The 22,091-nt window shown below is 36.2% G+C and overlaps 1 protein-coding gene across 2 annotated transcripts in view; it reads right to left on the reverse strand.

The window, feature by feature from the left end:
* The window catches only part of MINDY3 (MINDY lysine 48 deubiquitinase 3), an 86,305-nt gene that overhangs the window by 39,017 nt on the left and 25,197 nt on the right, over positions 1-22,091 (reverse strand). For both annotated transcript variants that reach the window (XM_065921169.1, XM_065921170.1), the window contains 2 exons: positions 21,342-21,421; positions 4,704-4,774 (listed from right to left, as the gene is read on the reverse strand). In XM_065921169.1, the coding sequence (XP_065777241.1) occupies positions 4,704-4,774; positions 21,342-21,421 (151 nt within the window). The remainder of the gene's footprint in view (positions 1-4,703; positions 4,775-21,341; positions 21,422-22,091) is intronic.

The following is a 22,091-nucleotide window of genomic DNA, read 5'->3' on the forward strand; positions in this document are numbered from 1 at the left end:
ACATGAATATATAAGAGAAAAAGCCTTAAGAACATCCTATCTTCAAAGAATCTAGAGCAATATAATAATCTCTCTAAAGCAAAATACATACTTCCACCTAGGAATATTAAAGAATCCGTCACTTGATTCTTGATGGCAGGAAGTAAGTTCAAAGTTACACAATATTAATTCTCTCTAAAATATATTAAAAAGTTATACCTTATAGCCTGCCTTCAAGGTTACATACTTAACCTATAAAAACAATAGCACCAAAAATTTAAGGGTATCATTTTTGTGTGACAGAGAAAAAGCAAGCTTAAAATTCAACAGGTTAAAAACTGACTTGTGAAATCTGACCATGTTCACATCATTCACACACACTGTTAGATGGACAAGGACTGAAAAACAAGTAACCTTACCAATAACATTTGCTGAATTTTCTTTTCTCACAGACCTTCATCCACCCCCTTACCCCCACTGGAACTGGGAAATTCCAAGTGGCTGCTTGCAGCAGCCAGTCAGGGTCAACTATTCATCACTAAGCAGCCAAAAGCCTCACTATGGTGTCCTGTCTTCAACTACCTTTGAAATGTATTGTGATCATTAGGAGGGCAGTGGGGCAGTAAAACTATCTTTTGACCTGTGATGGAGACAAGAGCTGGATGTGCTAATTGCAATGAACAATCAGTAGAGGAGGAAGGGTGATCCGAGGACAACAGAGAAGATAACAGTAAAAGGACAAAGGAGAAGACAAAACTTATTAGAGATTCAGAATTGAGGGATTTTATAGAGGTTTTCAGCCAAGTCCTTCCATCCTACATAAGGAAACCAGAAAATACACAGGATCAGTGCCTGGTCTGACTTCAAATAGTTAACTAGTAGAGTCAGAATTAAAACTCATGTTTTCTGACACATAATGTGGCAGCTCTCCATTACATCATGCTGCCTCTTGTGATGCAAAGTTTAGACATCATTTAATTCCTCTTCTAGAAAAAGTGTGCATGTATCTGTGCAGGCATGTGTGTGTGTGTTTAGTTAAGGTAGAAGTAAAAAAAATGAGGATAAAATTATATACAGTGGGATCAAAGGGTAAATGAGTGAACTCATGCAGTGTTTTGTAATAATAAAAATAAATAAATCGAAAGGCCATAAATCGTGCAACCACTTTGGAAAACAGTTCCCCAGTTCCTCCAAGAATTACACATATACCATGTGATCAAGTAATTTCATTCCTGTGTACACACCCAAGAGAAATATAACCATGTCCACAAAAACATTAATGTTCACAGTAGCATTATACAATATTATCTTAATATTAATGTTCATAGCAGTATTATTCATAAAAGTAAAAAATCAGAAACAATCTAAATGTCCATCAACTACTAAAGAGAAAAACAAAATCGATATAAATTGATAAATCATACAAAAGAATATTACTTGATCATAAAAAAGAAATTAAGTACTAATACACAGGAATGAACAATGGAAACATTATGCTAAGTGAAAGAAGAAGCCAGACATGAAAGGCCACATACTGTATGATTCCATTTAGATGAACTATCCAGAAGAGACAAAGCTTCAGAGACAAAAATGCACTAGGGTCTGGCAAGGAATGAGGATGTGACAGCTAAAGGGTGTAGAGGATCTTCTTGGAGTGAGGAAATGTATTGAAATTAGATAGTGGTCATGATGGCAGAGGCTTCTGAATACACAAAAAAAACCCACTGAATTATATACTTTAAAATGGTGGATTTTATGGCATAGGAGTTCTATATCTTTTTTTTTTTTAAGTGCACACCCCAAAGCACTCAGTCAACCTTTCATCTCAGTACACTCTCACAGACACATGCACGTTGGAGATGGGGACAGAGAAAGAGAGCCAGAGAGCCGATGAGAGAGACTGTTTCCTTTGTCTTAATGAATGCATATGATGAAAATAATATGAAATTGATCATTTTAACTGTAATGGGCAATTTCCTACACTATCAAAAAGGAAAATGTTCAGACTCACAAAATCCATAACAACACTATTATTTCCTTACTGATGTTTCTCTAAATGTTTGATGAAAAGTATATAATTCCAAGTATATATATATTTTCAGAAGGGTAGCTATAATTATATACAGATGAGCATCACAGTGTAAGAGTTTTATTTTTCTTCTTTTTTAAAATGCTTGTCTTCACTTAGTTTTGAGGTCCTCACTAGGGGCTGATTAGCTTCCTTTAAAAAAGGCAGCTGGTGAAGTCCAAACCTCCCTGACAAGTCTCCCACATTCTAGGCCACCATGCATGGCGATAATCGCCCTGGAGCCCGGTACCAGACAACAAGGGAACGACTCCCAAGCCCCAGAGCCCACTGAATCTATTCAAGTCGGCTAGCCCACAGGGGGGCCAGGCACGGGTTGCATGGCCCCCAGCCAACTCCATCCCAGTATCCATAAGGCAGCTGCTCCTCGGGGCTGCAGCCTACCGGCACCTTGTCCACAGGCCTCCTTCTCTCCTTGGCCCTGTCTCAGAGCTTTCTCTTGTTTAGAGCTGTAAGTAACAAAAGTGTTCTGCCTTTCATCTATCTGAGCATCTGTGTGCTGTATTGTACCATAAGAAATAACTTTAAACTCTAGAAAACACCACAGTTACTGCTAAAGCACTAGACTGGTAACACTAGGGTAGTACTAGAGCACTAATACTGGGGTAACAGGAGAATATACAGCAGCTAATGACTTGCCACTATGAACTTAGGCAGAAAACAAACATTCCTCTGTTCTACCTAACAGTTAAAGAAAAGTAAATGCACATATTTAGAAGAGCTCACCATTCTGGTGAAACTGTCTGCTCATTCATTCACCAAATGTTTACTGAGCATCTAATATGTACCCAGAAAGCCAATGTGACTGCTTTCATAGAGTTAATATTCCATTAAGGACAACAGAAAAATTCATGATTAAAAAAAAAAGATAACTAAGCCAACAAAAAAAGGTCATTACAAAGTGATTATTCCTACAAAATAACATGAAAAAGAGTCAGTGGGAAATGGTCCAGGAAAAGGCCTTTGAGGTACCATCTGATGTAGGGCCTGAAGGGGAGAGGAGTGATCCATTCAAGAGCTGGAGTATTCCAGGCAGAAATGAAAGAAGTATAAAGGTTCATCAGGTTAGGGCTTGTTGTCTGTTGTTTAGTTGCTAAGTCATGTCTGACTCTTTGCGATCCCATGGACGAGTCCACCTAGGTCCCTCTGCCCATGGGATCTCCTGGTCAAGAAAACTGGAGTGGGTTGCCATTTCCTTCTCCAGAGAATCTTCCCAACCCAGGGAAGATAAGGGCTTGGCATGTATGAAGAACTGACAGAAGATAGTGTGGCTGGAGGACAGAGAATCCAGACCATCAGGGCCTTAAGGCCACAGGGTGAAGATTTCAGAACATATCACCTTCACACTCTATCCTCCTGCAAAACACACACCGCACACTTTTCAGAAAACAGCTTCACTGAAATATCTTTGACATACAAAAACTAAACATATTTAAGGTGGACAACTTGATGTTTTGATACATGTATATACTGTAAAAAGATCACGACAATCAAACTAATTAACGTCCATTATCTCTATCTAGTCACCATTTTTTTACATGCATACAGTCACACTTTTTGAAATATGAATGGTTGTCTGTGGGTGTGCTGGGGAGGAGACACAGCTTGATTCTGTGGTCACTAGACTGCCTCAGAATAACTTTAGTTTGTGTAATTAAAGTCACTAAAAATGTACAAGTTGCTGTTTGACAGTACAATTACTATTAATGAATAAAGGCAGGATGAAACCATTTGATCATCATGTCCATAACATCCCTGTGCAAGTGCTGTCACGAAAGAGGAATGTTGTCTAGTAAAAAAGAAAGGAAATAGAGGAAGGAGAGGAAGGGAGGGAAGAGAGGATGAGGAAGAAGAGGAAGTAAGGCAGGCAGGAAGAAAGAACTGTTACTTTTACTAAAAATAATCACCACCATTAGAACCACTGCTATGGAACCACCATCCTAAAATGGAAAAGAATAGGAAATCTACTTCTTTTTCCAAAATCAGAACATCTTATTAAATGCAAATCATTAATGATTTAAACTCCATTTAAAACTATTTGGAACATCCATAGTCATTTCAGACTATGCAGGAAAGTGATGAGATACGTATCAAAAAATGATAGCTTCATGGTATCTCCTAATCTGAGCACATGTGTTAAGAGTTTAATGCTATGAAATGCTTGGGTTTTTCTTCTTTTAGTGTGAAATCATTTTTCAGATGAAATAGACAAAAGTTAGAATTTCAGGCATTTAGCAAACTGTTTTACTATGCCTGATAAAATATTACCAGTTGTTTCGGTGAAACATACTGTTAGTGTGGAAGATCAAATAGGACATTCTTTCCCCTCAGTTTATCAAAAACTTTATTTATATTCAATAATGGATATCTATTTTCATAAATTATTTCAAAGTGGGTTCTGCCTCTGACCCTCAAAAGGAATGAGCCTAAAAAAATAGGAAACTCAGCATGATCGGCCAGCTTAACTCTATCCTTGATAAGCCTGTCAGTTCAGAAAGGGTGATGAAAAAGGACTATCAGTAGTACTATCAGTACTATCAGTAGTACACTAAAATATGCTGTCATAGGAGAAAAATGCTCTCTGTAACAGTGGACAAGTGAATAGAAACCATTCAAACTACCTTAAAAACCAACTTACCTTACAGTATCTTAAAGCTTCCATGAGTGTTAAGAATCCTACAGCAGCTTGTTCATGTATACCAAGAAGTTCTGCAACAAAACAATTAGAAATGCATTAGCATACAGATCTGAAAAGTACTTCAATATAAATACATATGTACACACACACACACACACATATATTCTACACCAAAACTTTTACTTTTACACAAAATTGTACTTTAAAAACCTAGCATATATTTACTGTTAAGAGTTCACATCAAGTCATCATGATAGTCCTATTCACTATAAAATACCATTAGATTAGGTAATAGAGCCTTTGTATATACATTAAATGCATTTATAAAACTTTATATTCAATGTTAACTTTTGATGCACATTTGATATCATCCCCCTCTCATATAAACAAATACAAGCAGCATGCTTAAGACTGGGGAAATAATGCAGAACAGAACACAGTACCTGCTTTACAAAGGCTACTGTTAGTAGCTCAGTCATGTCTGACTCTTTGTGACCCCATGGGCTGTAGTTCACCAGGCTCCTCTATTCATGAGATTCTCCAGGCAAGAATACTGGAGTGGGTAGACATTCCCTTCTCTAGGGGATCTTCCTGACCCAGGGATCGAACCCAGGTCTCCTGCATTGCAGGCAGATTCTTTACCCACTGAGCTACAAGGGAAACCCTTATGAAGGCTAAGAGCTTATCAAAGGAGACAGATGAGAAAACTTGTGCTCTTTGTTTAGATGAACATACACATCTTACAGTGGTGTTAAGGGCATCTGCTTACTGTGTTAGGGAAGGTGCATGCATGTGGTAACATCTGAGTTGAATCCTGAAGCATCTGTAGGAATTTTCCAGGCCAAGAAGAGGACAAGAAGAAAACTTAAAGCAGAAGAAATGGCAAAGAAGTATGGAAAATCAATGCATTCAAGGGGTGAAGAATTTGTCAAAGTTTCCTTTTAAAGGTTTCTAGCCTGGGGAACCTGGTAAATGGTGACTGACTGACAGAGAGAATAAAGAATTATGTTCTAAAGTGGCATGAAGAGAGAGCATGAGTTTGGTTTTAGACAAGCTACAATTGAGTGATCTTGAGGACTTCTAGATAGAGATGAGTACATTAGTAGAAGTAAGGTTCAGGAACACGGAAAAAGAGGTCAGAACTGGATGCAAAGCTTTAAGGAATCACCAGCACGATCATGGAAATGGATAAGAAAGAACAGAAAAAGCACAGAAAATGAAAAGACAGATTATTCCACATCAGAAACGTAACTGTAATGGTAAAAAAGTCTTTTCATAGACTACAGCTTTCAGCTAAAGTACATTAAGTATCAGGATAATAGTAATTTGGGTAACAGTAATTTGTAATAGTAATTTGGGACCACACATATTTCTCAAAAGAACCTTTTTTCTAGTTAAAAACTATGGTCCATTATAAACACAACATATATATAACTCTACATCCTTTTTACTATTTGGTTATGTATCGTCCATTTTCCGGTAGGATATCATGTTTTTCTTATCAATTAATGTAATAATATCAACTTATTTGCTTTGTTGTAAATATTTGACTATGTATCCTTAAGTATAACATCTAGATGGTGTAAACCAAGAACTGGTTGTTTAAGCTTTAATTTTTGTAAATTCAAAATTAATAGAAGACATGTATACACATAGTCTATATTTTTCACTAGCTTCTTATAGGCACAGAGGAGACATAGCCACAGTTTCCAAGTTTTGCTTAGAATTCTTAGGGATGTGTAAGTCCTTTTTAGACTTATTTCTCTATCTTAATTTTTAACAACCCAAAAAAACAGTAATCATTATTTTCTTATAAACCAAATAAGCAAAAGCTTTTTTGGATCCTCAATAATGTTTAATAGTGTAAAGGTCATCAGATCAAGAAATCTGAAAATCGTTGGCACAGAATTCAGATCAAAAAGAGAGAGAGTGACGGTGAAGAGATGGTGCCCCACAGCCTTTCAGATTTTTTCTTCATTTTCATTCTGAAAATTAAGGAGCATTAAATATTCTCAAGTTCAAATAATACATGTTAAGAAACAGTTTCACATTTTAATTTCTAAAATCAGTTACCACCCCCTAGTGTTATGAATTGATTACTACATCATCTATTTCCTTACAGATGTCTGGAATACTATATTTATAATATCATGCTACTAAATACACCAAATCAGCTTTCAGAACTCTTGAATAATGAATTATTCAGATGCAGTCAGTATTCACATGTTTAGCCATGTTGTTTGAATGGCAATATTTTTAAAATGTATCACTCCTATGTACTTAAAATTTTTATCTTATTTTGATAGCTAAAGTGCATCATTAATAATATTTATTATTGTACCGTTACAATTACAGTGAAGACATACTATTCTCACATATTAAAATTCAAAGAATTTAGTTACACTAACTACACTTTTCCCAGTAAGTCTCCAAGAAATCTGTTTAAGTTTGCAGAATGTTCTAATAATTCTGTCATTATATTTCAGAACTTTCTTCTTGTTCTCAGCCTAGCAATTAAGACTAACCATGATTAAGTGTCTATCCACCTTTGTGTTCAGTCAGTCAAACTGTATCAAAATGTAGAGCTTCATATATTCATGAGTTTGCTTCTCTATACCCTCCTCTGCTCCCAGCTATCACTTCTCACTACTGTCAGGGTGTCTATAGAAGTCCTTCTTAGGCCTTTCAAACTTGATCCTCACTTGGAAAGCACATACTTGCACTACATTTATTTAACAAACGCACCCTGAGGGCCAAGTATTGAAAAGAACAATGTTAAGCACAGTGTGGGAATACAAAGGCATCACCAGGACTAGGAAGACAAAGCAGAACCTCTCTGCAAACTATGTATCTAATGATGGGTTAACACCTAAAACATATAAGGAATTCCTAAAACTCACTGTAAAAAAAAAGTAACTCCCCAAACCAAACAAAATGCTAAAACAAAAAAATTTGGGCTAAAGACTTAGACATTTCTCTAAAGAATATATACAAATGGCCAACAGTGTATGAAAAGATGTCGAACATCAGCATCTCCAATCATGAGGAAATCAAAACCTCAATGTCAGGATAACCATTCTCAAAAACAGAAAAGATAAGTAAGTGCTGGGGAGGATGTGTATTGTTCACTGTTGGTGGGAATCTAACATGAAAAATAGGATGGAGGTTCCCCCCAAAATTAAAAATAGAACCACCATATGATCCACTAGTTCCACCTGTGTATTTAATTCAAAAGAGTGAAATGAGGATCTCAAAGAGATATCCACATTCCCAGTTCATTGCAGCACTGTTCACAACAGCTGAGAAATTAAGACAACCTAAATGTCTAGCAACGAATGAATGAACAAAGTGTGCAATATCCATACAAAGGATTACCATTCAGGCTTACAAAAGAAGGAAATCTTATTGTATGTGCACATCCATGACCTTGAGGGCCTTAGGCTAACTGACACATGCCAGTCATAGAAGGAGAAACACTGCATGATTCCACTGAGATGACGTATCTAAAACAAACTCAGAGAAGCGGAAAGCAGAATGGTGGTTGATAGGAGCTAGAGGAGGAGGAAATGGGGAGAGGCTATTCTACAGATAGAAGAGTCACTTTCAGTTATATAAGACTAATAAGATTTGCTGTACAATCTCATACATATAGTTAATACCATACTCAAAAATTCATTGCAAGGGTAGATAGATCTCATGTTAAATGTTCTTACTACAATTAAAAAAAACTCAAATCCCCCTTCCAAAAAAACCCGACAGTAGGTGACAATCTAGAATATGTAAGTATGATGAAGGCAAAATGCTCAGAGACCAGACAGATGACCAGCCATTGTGGGACTCAGGGGACTCCTGGAGACGGCACAAGCAGTGGCAGCTGAAGGACTGACCAAGCAGAGATGGGAGGGATAGAGGTCTTCAGGCACAAGGAGCAGCAAGCACAAAGAAATGGAAGTAAGTAGCATGATTCTGTTCAAGCATAGATAAGTTCATGAAGACTGAAAATATAAGCTGGGGTGAAACTATTACATAGTTTCATATGTTACACTGTTACATACTCAGTGACACAGGTCACTAAGTAAAGAATCTACACACAATGGAATATTACTCAGCCACAGAAATGAATGAGACTGTCATACAGAGTGAAATAAGTCAGAAAAAGAAAAACATCATATAGTAATGCATATATGAGGAATCTAAAAAAAATGGTACACCTGTGTCTTATGTGAAAGCAGAAATAGAAACACAGATGTGGAGAACAAACTCATGGTTACCATGGGGGAAAGGAGAGTGGGATAGACATATATACACGACTATGTATAAAATAGAGAACTAGTTTAATGAGAACCTACTGTATAGCACAAGGAACTCTGCTTGATGCTCTGTGGTGATCTAAATGAGAAGGAAATCTAAAAAACTGGGGATAGGTGTATATGCATGGCTGATTATGATATAGCAGAAACTAACATCACTGTAAAGCAACCATACTCCAATAAAAATTTAAAAAAGAACCTATGGTTTAAAAATGGAGGGGGGAGGACTTTTTTAATAAGAATGCTAGAATACCTAAAATTTTTTAAAAATACAAAAAAGGGCTTGGTTCATCTCACTTACAGGTAAAGGTGCATGCACTCTTTGCCATGAACTTTGTGAAATCTATTTTTGAAGAGAAGAGCTTTTTAAAAACCTACTAACTGGTTACTATATTCCTGAGAAGTCAGGTTGCTACAGAGCTGGCATCTAGCCAGGGTTGCCAATTTCAGCCAATAAGAACACAAGATGCACCTCTATTTCCTCCTTTTCCCTTCTCTTTCCAATCCAATTCTGTGAATCTTTGTGAGTGTCTGGGCTACGGAGAACACTCTGGGAACAGACAACTGAGTAGATCTGTCTCTCTCCTCTTGAGTCCCCCTTTTTCTCCTCCTGCTCATCTCTATGTCCCTCCTCCCTCTCCTCTTCTTCATGTAACTCTGTGAACCTCCCTGGGTGTCCCTAACAGGGGAGAGTCTTTTCGCCATTAGCCTAGAAGTTTTATTATCAGTGCTGTATAGTTGGAGAAGTCCTGAGACTACAGGAAGAATAAAACTGAAATCCAGAGGCAGGAGACTTAAGCCCAAAACCTGAGAACACCAGAAAACTCCTGAATACATGGAACTTTAAGTAATAAGTGACCGTCCAAAAGCCTCCATACCTACACTGAAACCACCACCCAAGAGCCAATAAGTTTTAGAGCAAGACATACCACGCAAATTCTCCAGCAACGCAGGAACATAGCCCTGAACGACAACATACAGGCTGCCCAAGGTCACACCTAACATATAGACTCATCTCAAAACTCATTACTGGGCACTCCATTGCTCTCCAAAGAGAAGAAATCAAATTCCGCGCAGCAGAACACCGACGCAAGCTTCCCTAACCAGGAAACCTTGACAAGCCAATTGCCCACCCACTGGGTAAAACCTCCACAATAAAAAGGAACCACAGACCTCCAGAATACAGAAAGCCCACTCCAGACATAGCAATCTAGACAAGATGAAAAGGCAAAGAAATACCCAACAGGTAAAGGAACATGAAAAATGCCCACCAAGTCAAACACAAGAGGAGGAAATAGGGAATCTACCTGAAAAAGAATTTAGAATAATGATAATAAAAATGATCCAAAATCTTGAAAATAAAATGAAGTTACAGATAAATAGCCTGGAGACAAAGATTGAAAAGATGCAAGAAATGTTTAATAAAGACCTAGAAGAAATAAAAAAGAGTCAATTAAAAATGAATAATGCAATAAATGAGATCAAAAACACTCTGGAGGGAACCAAGAGTAGAATAACAGAGACAGAAGATAGGATAAGTAAGGTAGAAGATAAAATGGTGGAAATAAATGAAGCAGAGAGGAAAAAAGAAAAAAGAATCAAAAGAAATGAGGACAACCTCAGGCACCTCTGGGACAATGTGAAATGCCCCAACATTCGAATCATAGGAGTCCCAGAAGAAGAAGACAAAAAGAAAGGCCATGAGAAAATACTCGAGGAGATAATAGCTGAAAACTTCCCTAAAATGGGGAAGGAAATAGCCACCCAGGTCCAAGAAACCCAGAGAGTTCCAAACAGGATAAACCCAAGGCGAAACACTCCAAGACACATATTAATCAAATTAACAAAGATCAAACACAAAGAACAAATATTAAAAGCAGCAAGGGAGAAACAACAAATAACACACAAAGGGATTCCCATAAGGATAACAGCTGATCTATCAATAGAAACCCTCCAGGCCAGAAGGGAATGGCAGGACATACTTAAGGTAATGAAAGAGAATAACCTACAACCTAGATTACTGTACCCAGCAAGGATCTCATTCAGATATGAAGGAGAATTCAAAAGCTTTACAGACAAGCAAAAGTTGAGAGAATTCAGCACCACCAAACCAGCTCTTCAACAAATGCTAAAGGATCTTCTCTAGACAGGAAATGCAGAAAGGCTGTATAAACGTGAACCCAAAACAACAAAGTAAATGGCAACGGGACCACACCTATCAATAATTACCTTAAATGTAAATGGGTTGAATGCCCCAACCAAAAGACAAAGATTGGCTGAATGGATACAAAAACAAGATCCCTATATTTGCTGTCTACAAGAGACCCACCTCAAAACAAGAGACACATACAGACTAAAAGTGAAGGGGTGGAAAAAAATATTTCACGCAAACGGAGACCAAAAGTAAGCAGGAGTCGCAATACTCATATCAGATAAAATAGACTTTCAAATAAAGGATGTGAAAAGAGACAAAGAAGGACACTACATAATGATCAAAGGATCAATCCAAGAAGAAGATATAACTATTATAAATATATATGCACCCAACATAGGAGCACTGCAATATGTATGGCAAATGCTAACGAGTATGAAAGAGGAAATTAATAGTAACACAATAATAGTGGGAGACTTTAATACCCCACTTACAACTATGGATAGATCAACTAAACAGAAAATTAACAAGGAAACACAAACCTTAAATGACACAATGGAACAGCTAGACCTAATTGATATCTATAGGACATTTCACCCCAAAACAATCAACTTCACCTTTTTCTCAAGTGCACACAGAACCTTCTCCAGAATAGATCACATCCTGGGCCACAAATCTGGTCTTGGAAAATTCAGAAAAATTGAAATCATTCCAGTCATCTTTTCTGACCACAGTGCAGTAAGATTAGATCTCAATTACAGGAAAAAAAATTGTTAAAAATTCAAACATATGGAGGCTAAATAACACACTTCTAAATAACCAACAAATAATAGAAGAAATCAATAAAAAAATCAAAATATGTATAGAAATGAATGAAAATGAAAACACAACAACCCAAAACCTATGGGACACTGTAAAAGCAGTGCTAAGGGGAAGATTCATAGCATTACAGGCTTACATCAAGAAACAAGAAAAAAGTCAAATAAATAACCTAACTCTACACCTAAAGCAATTAGAGAAGGAAGAAATGAAGAACTCCAGGGTTAGCAGAAGGAAAGAAATCTTAAAAATTAGGGCAGAAATAAATGCTAAAGAAACTAAAGAGACCATAGCAAAAATCAACAAAGCTAAAAGCTGGTTTTTTGAAAAAATAAACAAAATTGACAAACCATTAGCAAGACTCTTTAAGAAACAAAGAGAGAAGAACCAAATTAACAAAATTAGAAATGAAAATGGAGAGATCACAACAGACAACACTGAAATACAAAGGATCATAAGAGACTACTACCAGCAGCTCTATGCCAATAAAATAGACAACTTGGAAGAAATGGACAAATTCTTAGAAAAGTATAACTTTCCAAAACTGAACCAGGAAGAAATAGAAGATCTTAATAGACCCATCACAAGCAAGGAAATCGAAACTGTAACCAGAAATCTTCCAGCAAACAAAAGCCCACGACCAGACGGCTTCACAGCTGAATTCTACCAAAAATTTAGAGAAGAGCTAACACCTATCTTACTCAAACTCTTCCAGAAAATTGCAGATGAAGGTAAATTTCCAAACTCATTCTATGAGGCCACCATCACCCTAATTCCAAAACCATACAAAGATGCCACAAAAAAAGAAAACTACAGGCCAATATCACTGATGAACATAGATGCAAAACTCCTTAACAAAATTCTAGCAAACAGAATCCAACAACATATTAAAAAAATCATACACCATGACCAAGTGGGCTTTATCCCATAAATGCAAGGATTCTTTAATATCCGCAAATCAATCAATGTAATACACCACATTAACAAATTGAAAGATAAAAACCATATGATTATCTCAATAGATGCAGAGAAAGCCTTTGACAAAATTCAACACTCATTTATGATTAAAACTCTCCAGAAAGCAGGAGTAGAAGGAACATACCTCAACATAATAAAAGCTATATATGACAAACCCACAGCAAGCATCACCCTCAATGGTGAAAAATTGAAAGCATTTCCCCTGAAATCAGGAACAAGACAAGGGTGCCCACTCTCACCACTACTATTCAACATAGTGTTGGAAGTTTTGACCACAGCAATCAGAGCAGAAAAAGACGTAAAAGAAATCCAGATAGGAAAAGAAGAAGTGAAACTCATGCTGTTTGCAGATGACATGATCCTCTACATAGAAAACCCTAAAGACTCTTCCAGAAAATTACTAGAGCTAATCAATGAATATAGTAAAGTTGCAGGATATAAAATTAACACACAGAAATCCCTTGCATTCCTATATACTAACAATGAGAAAACAGAAAGAGAAATTAAGGAAACAATACCATTCACCATTGCAACAAAAAGAATAAAATACTTAGGAGTACATCTACCTAAAGAAACAAAAGACCTCATACATAGAAAACTATAAAACACTGATGAAAGAAATCAAAGAGGACACAAACAGATGGAGAAACATACCGTGTTCATGGATTGGAAAAATCAATATTGTCAAAATGGCTATTCTACCCAAAGCAATCTATAGATTCAATGCAATCCCTATCAAGCTACCAATGGTATTTTTCACAGAACTAGAACAAATAATTTCATAATTTGTATGGAAATACAAAAAACCTCGAATAGCCAAAGTAATCTTGAGAAAGAAGAATGGAACTGGAGGAATCAACCTGCCTGACTTCAGACTCTACTACAAAGCCACAGTCATCAAGACAGTATGGTACTGGCACAAAGACAGAAATATAGACCAATGGAACAGAATAGAAAGCCCAGAGATAAATCCACGAACCTATGGACACCTTATCTTTGACAAAGGAGGCAAGGATATACAATGGAAAAAAGACAACCTCTTTAACAAGTGGTGCTGGGAAAACTGGTCAACCACTTGTAAAAGAATGAAACTCGAACACTTTCTAACACCATACACAAAAATAAACTCAAAATGGATTAAAGATCTAAAGGTAAGACCAGAAACTATAAAACTCCTAGAGGAGAACATAGGCAATACACTCTCCGACATAAATCACAGCAAGATCCTCTATGACCCACCTCCCAGAATATTGGAAATAAAAGGAAAACTAAACAAATGGGACCTAATGAAACTTAAAAGCTTTTGCACTACAAAGGAAACTATAAGTAAGGTGAAAAGACAGCCCTCAGGTTGGGAGAAAATAATAGCAAATGAAGAAACAGACAAAGGATTAATATCAAAAATATACAAGCAACTCCTGAAGCTCAATTCCAGAAAAATAAATGACCCAATCAAAAAATGGGCCAAAGAACTAAACAGACATTTCTCCAAAGAAGACATACAGATGGCTAACAAACACATGAAAAGATGCTCAACATCACTCATTATCAGAGAAATGCAAATCAAAACCACAATGAGGTACCATTACACGCCAGTCAGGATGGCTGTTATCCAAAAGTCTACAAGCAATAAATGCTGGAGAGGGTGTGGAGAAAAGGGAACCCTCTTACACTGTTGGTGGGAATGCAAACTAGTACAGCCGCTATGGAAAACAGTGTGGAGATTTCTTACAAAACTGGAAATAGAACTGCCATATGACCCAGCAATCCCACTTCTGGGCATACACACTGAGGAAACCAGAACCTCAGAGACACGTGCACCCCAATGTTCATCGCAGCACTGTTTAAAATAGCCAGGACATGGAAACAACCTAGATGCCCATCAGCAGATGAATGGATAAGGAAGCTGTGGTACATATACACCATGGAATATTACTCAGCTGTTAAAAAGAATTCATTTGAATCAGTTCTAATGAGATGGATGAAACTGGAGCCCATTATACAGAATGAAGTAAGCCAGAAAGATAAAGATCATTACAGTATACTAACACATATATATGGAATTTAGAAAGATGGTAACGAGAACCCTATATGCAAAACAGAAAAAGAGACACAGAAGTACAGAACAGACTTTTGAACTCTGAGGGAGAAGGTGAAGGTGGGATGTTTCGAAAGAACAGCATGTATATTATCTATGGTGAAACAGATCAACAGCCCAGGTGGGATGCATGAGACAAGTGCTCGGGCCTGGTGCACTGGGAAGACCCAGAGGAATTGGGTGGAGAGGGAGGTGGGAGGGGGGATCGGGATGGGGAATACGTGTAACTCTATGGCTGACTCATATCAATGTATGACAAAACCCACTGAAATGTTGTGAAGTAATTAGCCTCCAACTAATAAAAAAAAAAAAAAAAAAGAAAGAACGAACACAAGATGCCAGTTATATTTAAATTTCAGATACAAAATAAAAATTTTCAGTGTAAGTGTACTCCAAATACTAAACAGGACATACTTCCACTAAAAAGGATTGTTTATTTGAAATTCAGGCTTAACGGGGAGCTCTGCATTTTATCTAGCAACGTGTGTGTGTGTGTGTGTGTGTGTGTGTGTGTGTGTGTGTTAGTCCCTCAGTAGTGTCCAACTCTTTGTGACCCCATGGACTGTAGCCTGCCAGACATCCCTGGAAATTCTCCAGGCAAGAATACCGGAGTGGCTTGCCCCTTCTCCAGGGGATCTTATCGACCCAGGGATCGAATCTAGGTCTTCTACATTGCAAGCAGATTCTTTACCATCTGAGCCACTAAGGAAGTTAGAATTGGGATATTAGGTAATCCTTTGGGAAAAAGTAAAAAGGTAGATCCCTATCTCATACCACTCATAGATAAATAAATTCAGATGGATTAACAGGATAAACATTAAAAAGAAATAAAGCCTACCAAAGCATTTGAAGAAAATACTAGGCAGTGCTAGCTTTCACCTTGGGGTAGGAGAAACACAGAATAGATACACAGACAAAAAATGTAAAACAAAAACAAAAGCAAAAACAAAAACCCAGAAGCCCTAACAGAAGAGATCAAATGATTTAATTTAATCAAAAATGAAAGCGTTGGTATATAGAAGATAGCAGTGGCAAAGGTAAAGAAGACAGAAATGGCTGATAGAAAGTATCTATAACACAGATTTAATACATAAAGAACTAAGAATTTATACAGTACCCCTGGAAATTATAAGTAAAATAACCTCTCCTTCTAAAATGCCAAAAGACAGACAATTCCCAGAAGAAAAAACGCTAAAAGTTGACAAACATATGAAAAGATGATTAGGTGCAGGTTCACTAGGAATCAGAGAAATGTGAATCTAAATAGCCTACCAGGTGTCAATAAATTGACTGACAAAATATTAAAGAGTGAAAGTTCTGAGTGCTGGTCAGGATGTAGAAAAACAGGAACTATACACTGCAAGTGTAAGTTTATACTTCTGTAGCTGGTAAAGAAAATGTCCCAAGGTAATTTGGCATTATCAATATTTAACAGGTAATCCTCAAAAGGTTAAATAAACACACAGTTATCACATGACCCAGGATTTTCACTCCTGGGTAGATGCTAAGGAAAAATAAAAACATCTTCTCACTAACATTTGTACATAAATGTTATTAACCATATCACTCATCACGGCTAAGTGGAAACAAACCAAATGTCCACCAACTGATGAATGAAAAAAGAAAATGAGAAAATGTGCTATAAGCTATACAATGAAATATTTTTCAGTAAAATGGAGTGAAGTGCTGGTTCATGCTAAAATATGGATAAGCTTTGAAAATACTACACTAAGTGAAATAAACTGGCACAGAAGTTTAGATATTACATAATTCTATTAAATGCCCAGAACAGGGCAATCAACAGAGATAAAAAGCAGATTTATGGTGGCTGAGGGGAAGTAACTGCTTATGGGTTAAAGGATTCTTTTGGAGATGATACAGAAGTTCTGAACTGATATGGTGATGGTTACACAACTCAAGAATGTATTAAAAACCAGTGACTTATACATTTTAAATGGCAGATGTGTAAATTATGTGAATTATATCTCAATAAATCTATTAGTTAAAAAAAAGAAAAAGAACAGAAGCCTAACTGTAACCTTTACTGGTTGGATCCACTCTAATTCTATGTAACCTCATCTCAGCTCTTAATTCTGATTGCACATTTAAACATTCCTTTCATAATTCATCTTTATACCCCTTCTTAAAGCAGTGGATACAAACTCTTTCTCCTTTACATGCTTCTAACTTTGTTCATTCATTGTCAGTGGACAAATTCAAACTCTCAAAAGTTCTCCCAATTTAAATATTTGATACCTCAAAATGCCTTGTTCTTTTTCTTTTCTCAATGCATTCTTTCTTCTTGTTTTAGAAGAACTGTGCATCTTTCCAACATCACTGTTACTATCAACTCCATTTACTATCTCTTTTATTAAAAGCAGTTTCCCTCCTAACAGACAATTTAGGAGACTTGTATCTCTTAAAACAAAACTGGTATATACCATCTTTTGGTCTTATGAACAGGCAATGAACTCTTCTCTTTCCACCCTTTCACCAGCAAAATGTCCTTGCCTGCATTCCTAAAATATTTACTCCCTATGCAACGGATTCTATCTCAGTTGCTCTTTTAAGGGAAAGACCTTGCTAACTGCTAAATTCATAGCTTATTCTTAGTCCTCATTCTCCTTGACTGAGGGATTCAGCATGGCTCACTCACTTAACTCTGGATCACAATAAAAAAAAAAATCTTTGGATTAAATTCTCAATCTCTGCTTCTCTCTATGAGGCAAAAAATTACCTCTTAGGGCTATTGTGAAATTAAATAAAATGAAATTCTTCTATAGTGTCTTATATATTTATCTTCACACTGAAAACTCTGTTAAGTGTAGTGTAATATGCTACCATGATCATTAAGTATGCTGGTTGTAAGGGAACCAGACAACTGTGGTGTAAACTCCAGCTCTGTCTGCATGAAATACGATACTTAACTTGGTGCCTTAGTTTCCTTTATCCTAGGACCTTCACAGAGTAGTTTTAAGAAAAGAAGTGAGTAAAATGGAGAAAAGAAGACAGTCATTAAATACTAAGAACAGAGGCTGGCACTGCTAAGATGATGCTTGTCACTGCTGGATAATGGGCTTTTTGTTGTTATTATTTATTTTTATTTATTTATTTACTTGGCAGTGCCAGGTCTTAGCTGTGGCACATAGGATCAGCATTCTTAATAATTGTCAACAGCTGTTAACTGCCCTTTAAAGAAAATGAAATACCTGAGGACAAGAACTGTTCTCTGCCACCAAAACAGTGACTTAAAGCGAACTTCCTATGATGTTTCTTGCACATATTCATTCACTCAATAAACTTCATTTGAAAACCTATTGGCTATTTGTACCTTACTCTCATCCATCTAACTCACAGCTGAGTTCTACAGCTTCTGCTTTCCTGGGGGCGCTCCCACAGAGGCAGGGGTCCGGCAGGAGAGTACAGGCTGGATGGTGCTCAGAGCCTGGTACCCCTGCTGCTGGACATGGGGTGAGTTACAAATGACCTAAGCCTCAGTGTTCTTAACTATAAATTGAGATTGAGAAGATACACATCCAAATATACTGTTTGGCACAAAGTCTATAAATCCTAGAGGCTCTCTACCTCTTCCTTTGCCACACCTATTTCATCTTGTTACTTCCCACCCATCTTGACTCCGTGTTCTAGTTTGCGACCTGTCATCCCATCCCATTCCTATGCATACAAGCTGACAGGTTCAAGTTCTCACTTTGTCTTATGTTACTGCTCTGCTTAAACGCCTTCAATGACTCTCTTAGAGCCTAACACTTGACAACTAAGGTTTAAACTTCTCAGTATCAAGATCTTCTGGTTTCTTACCCAACCTTATCTTTATGATCTTTTCTGTCTCCTTCAGAGTCGATGCTTTTATCTCCTCAAAGTTGACTGTACATTCTAATTATGTACGGGTAATTTTTAAATTGCCATGTCCAGGCCCCACTACCTAGAAATTCTAATTTGTTTATTCATTCTCAGCTGGGGCCTGCGCACTGACTTACTCTTACGTTCCCTAAAAGACAACGCATAGTCGGGATTAAGATACACTGCTCTAATCAGACTGGTCTGTCTCCCTGTCTCTAGACACAAACCCGTTATTTTTCCCTCTCTCTCATTTGGCCTCATTAAAATGGCCACTCTTACTTATCCCAAGGCAAACAGAGTAGGAAAGGTTTCCTCCTTTCCTTGAACTTCTATCATACTTTACTTCAACTTGTGTTCATTTTGCCTTGCATGATAGTTATCTGTGTGCATGTTCTTGGGTTCCTCTTTTGAGGGAAGGCCAAGTCTTTCCATGGGCTGACAGAAGCATTTTAGAAATTTAATCTTAATCTTCATAATCTAACATTCCTTTAAGGAAGGTATTACCTCCCTGAGTTATAAATAAGGAAACTGAAGACAAGAGAAGTAAAGCAGCTTCCCTAAAGATTTGCAAAACTAGTAATTCTTTAATTTTTCTTTGTATATTACATATATCACAATCTCCCCCCAAGTTGTCAGACAGAAAAATATCCAATAAATGCTGGATGAATGTATGGATTTTCATTTTAATTTTGGTGAGTGAAAACAGATTCAACCCTAAGTCAACATTCATAACAATTAAGGGAAAATGCAAGAAATATACCGTGCCTATTTTCTTTTCCAACATAATATTTTAAAGTCATTTCTTAGTTTTTATATTTAAACTATACTTTAAAAAAAAAACACTGCAAGACAATAGTTCTGAAAGCTAGTATTTAAAGAAACAGAAAAGGATGAATTAGTACATATCAACAACCTAAACTGGATAGCTGACCAATATCCTGTAAGTATTGGGTTGGCCAAAAAGTTTTTCATAAGACGTAATGGAAAAACCCAAACGAATTTTTGGTCAACCCATATATAGCATGAGGAAGAGCCTATGGAAAACTGACATGCTTTTGACTGGCAGGGTTGAATACTTTCAGCTCTCAATCAGAATGAGGGCTCAAGAACAGAATGGGGTCAATTACAAAAATACAGAGCAAGTTCACCTCACTACTTTTTCTGTCAGTGAATTTTACTGTTTGAACTTTGACCTTTACCAGAAATCACCTAAACTAGGTTCTCATTTTCACCTCATCACTGAGATAATTTTGTATACATTAGCTAATGTAGGATGGAAGGGTACCTCTTAGATTTCTTAAATAGTAAAGTGAAAGGTTGGATGGTGTTAAGGTGCTTTTCAATTTTGAAATTCATTCATTTTTATTCATTTTTTTCCCCTAATATTATATTATTTCATGTTTCTATTAACTCCATGTATTTCCAAAATTTGAGAGAACTTCAAATTTAAGATCAAGATTCATTCATTTAAATGGGAGCAGAAAGCAGTAACTATTATTTTCTCAATCATAATATTTGCTTCTGTCATTTGTTGATAGTTTTATCCAATTTTAGGAGAAAAATTAAATTTCCCTGTGAACTACAGAAGTCATGATGATTTCTGTTCTATATTACACACTTAAAGTATTACATACCTGAGCGTCTGACATGCCTTTAACCGGCAGGATTGAATATGTGGTAGTTATTCAATGTATGTTGAAAGAATAAATAAATGAATTCAGACTGACCAAGTAACAACAAGCTATAGGGAATCTTTTTCAGAGCTGTATATCAGTTCTCCTTACTCTATGGATTGGCCAAAGGTGCTTCACTTCAACGTTTCTGGCAACATATGAAGGTATACGAAAGAAATAATTGAGACCAGAGATGAAGGTGATGGTGGTTTAAAATTCTCAGATAACCTTAAATTTACCCAGCATTTTAAAGGAAATTACAAACCTTAACGGTAATACAGGGAAAAAACCACTAGACTCTTAAAGTAAATACTTCAAATCACAAAACTTATAATTTTTCAATTTTAAGCAAAATTCAATAGTGTTCTCAACTTACAGACAGATATCACTGGATATGTAAAAACTTTACATATACATACATTTTAACTTTACATATATAAAAAGACCTATTACTGTTTCTAAGCAAGTTAGTCCTATAATCCTAATTTTATACTAGAGAAAGCTAAAGGCTTAAGTAAGTTGACTCAAGTCATATACTTGGGATTTGAACCCATTTGTCAGCCTCCAAAGTCTATGCTCTTCACATACAGTGCTGTGAAAACTGTAAGGGATTCCTCTATACTAAAGCATCTATTTTAACCTCTAAGTAACGCAGAACCATTAAACAGGTGAATTAACAATCAACTGTATTCTAGTGGAATATTCATCATAAACAAGATAAACACAATAAAGAATAAATACACTTACTCATTCCTGAGCATTCTCTATCGCCATCCCATACATTAGAAACAGCGTGTCCTGTCAGCAGGAGGTTAATTAAACTTTGGCTATTAATAAAGATTAAAAAGTAATTAAAGTATGAACATATTAATTTTCAAAACAAATTATTCTTGTGATTAAAGCATAAAATCATGACTTTTTACATTAAATTATGTTGTTTAAAAAACAGAAAAACCTTACAGTTCTCATTTTATACACAACCTTGCTAAATGTATTACTTCCTGTGCCACCACAATGGTATTTGTTGCTCTATATAATCATATAAATTTAACAACTTTACTCAAGACATCATATTTAAATAGATTTAAAGAATGATACTTAGACTGCTAATTTATTTATAATCACTTTAAAATACATATATAATTTTTATTATTTTGTGTTTGATGCAAGACATGTGAATTTAACCTCTGGAGCAGAAAGATCTAAAGGAAATATGTTGTGGAGTGAGTTAACAATCAGTCATTGTGCCATCAATTTTAGCATAAATAGCTATAAAAAGCTTGAGAGGCAGGGTTTTCTCAGAGAAAAATAAAGAAAAAAAAAAAAAAAACAATTTCCCTCAAAGCGGGAAAGCATTCACAAAAACACATGGGTATATTTATTTCTAAGTTAAAGTGAGCAAATTTCATCTATTAGAAAATTTCATGAATGTACTATCAAGCAAAATTTGTTAAAATATTCCCATTGTCATGCTAAAAGAAAATATTTGCTACAATA

The sequence above is a fragment of the Muntiacus reevesi genome, chromosome 2, assembly GCF_963930625.1.
Source record: "Muntiacus reevesi chromosome 2, mMunRee1.1, whole genome shotgun sequence".
In the NCBI taxonomy this organism is placed as follows: domain Eukaryota; kingdom Metazoa; phylum Chordata; class Mammalia; order Artiodactyla; family Cervidae; genus Muntiacus; species Muntiacus reevesi.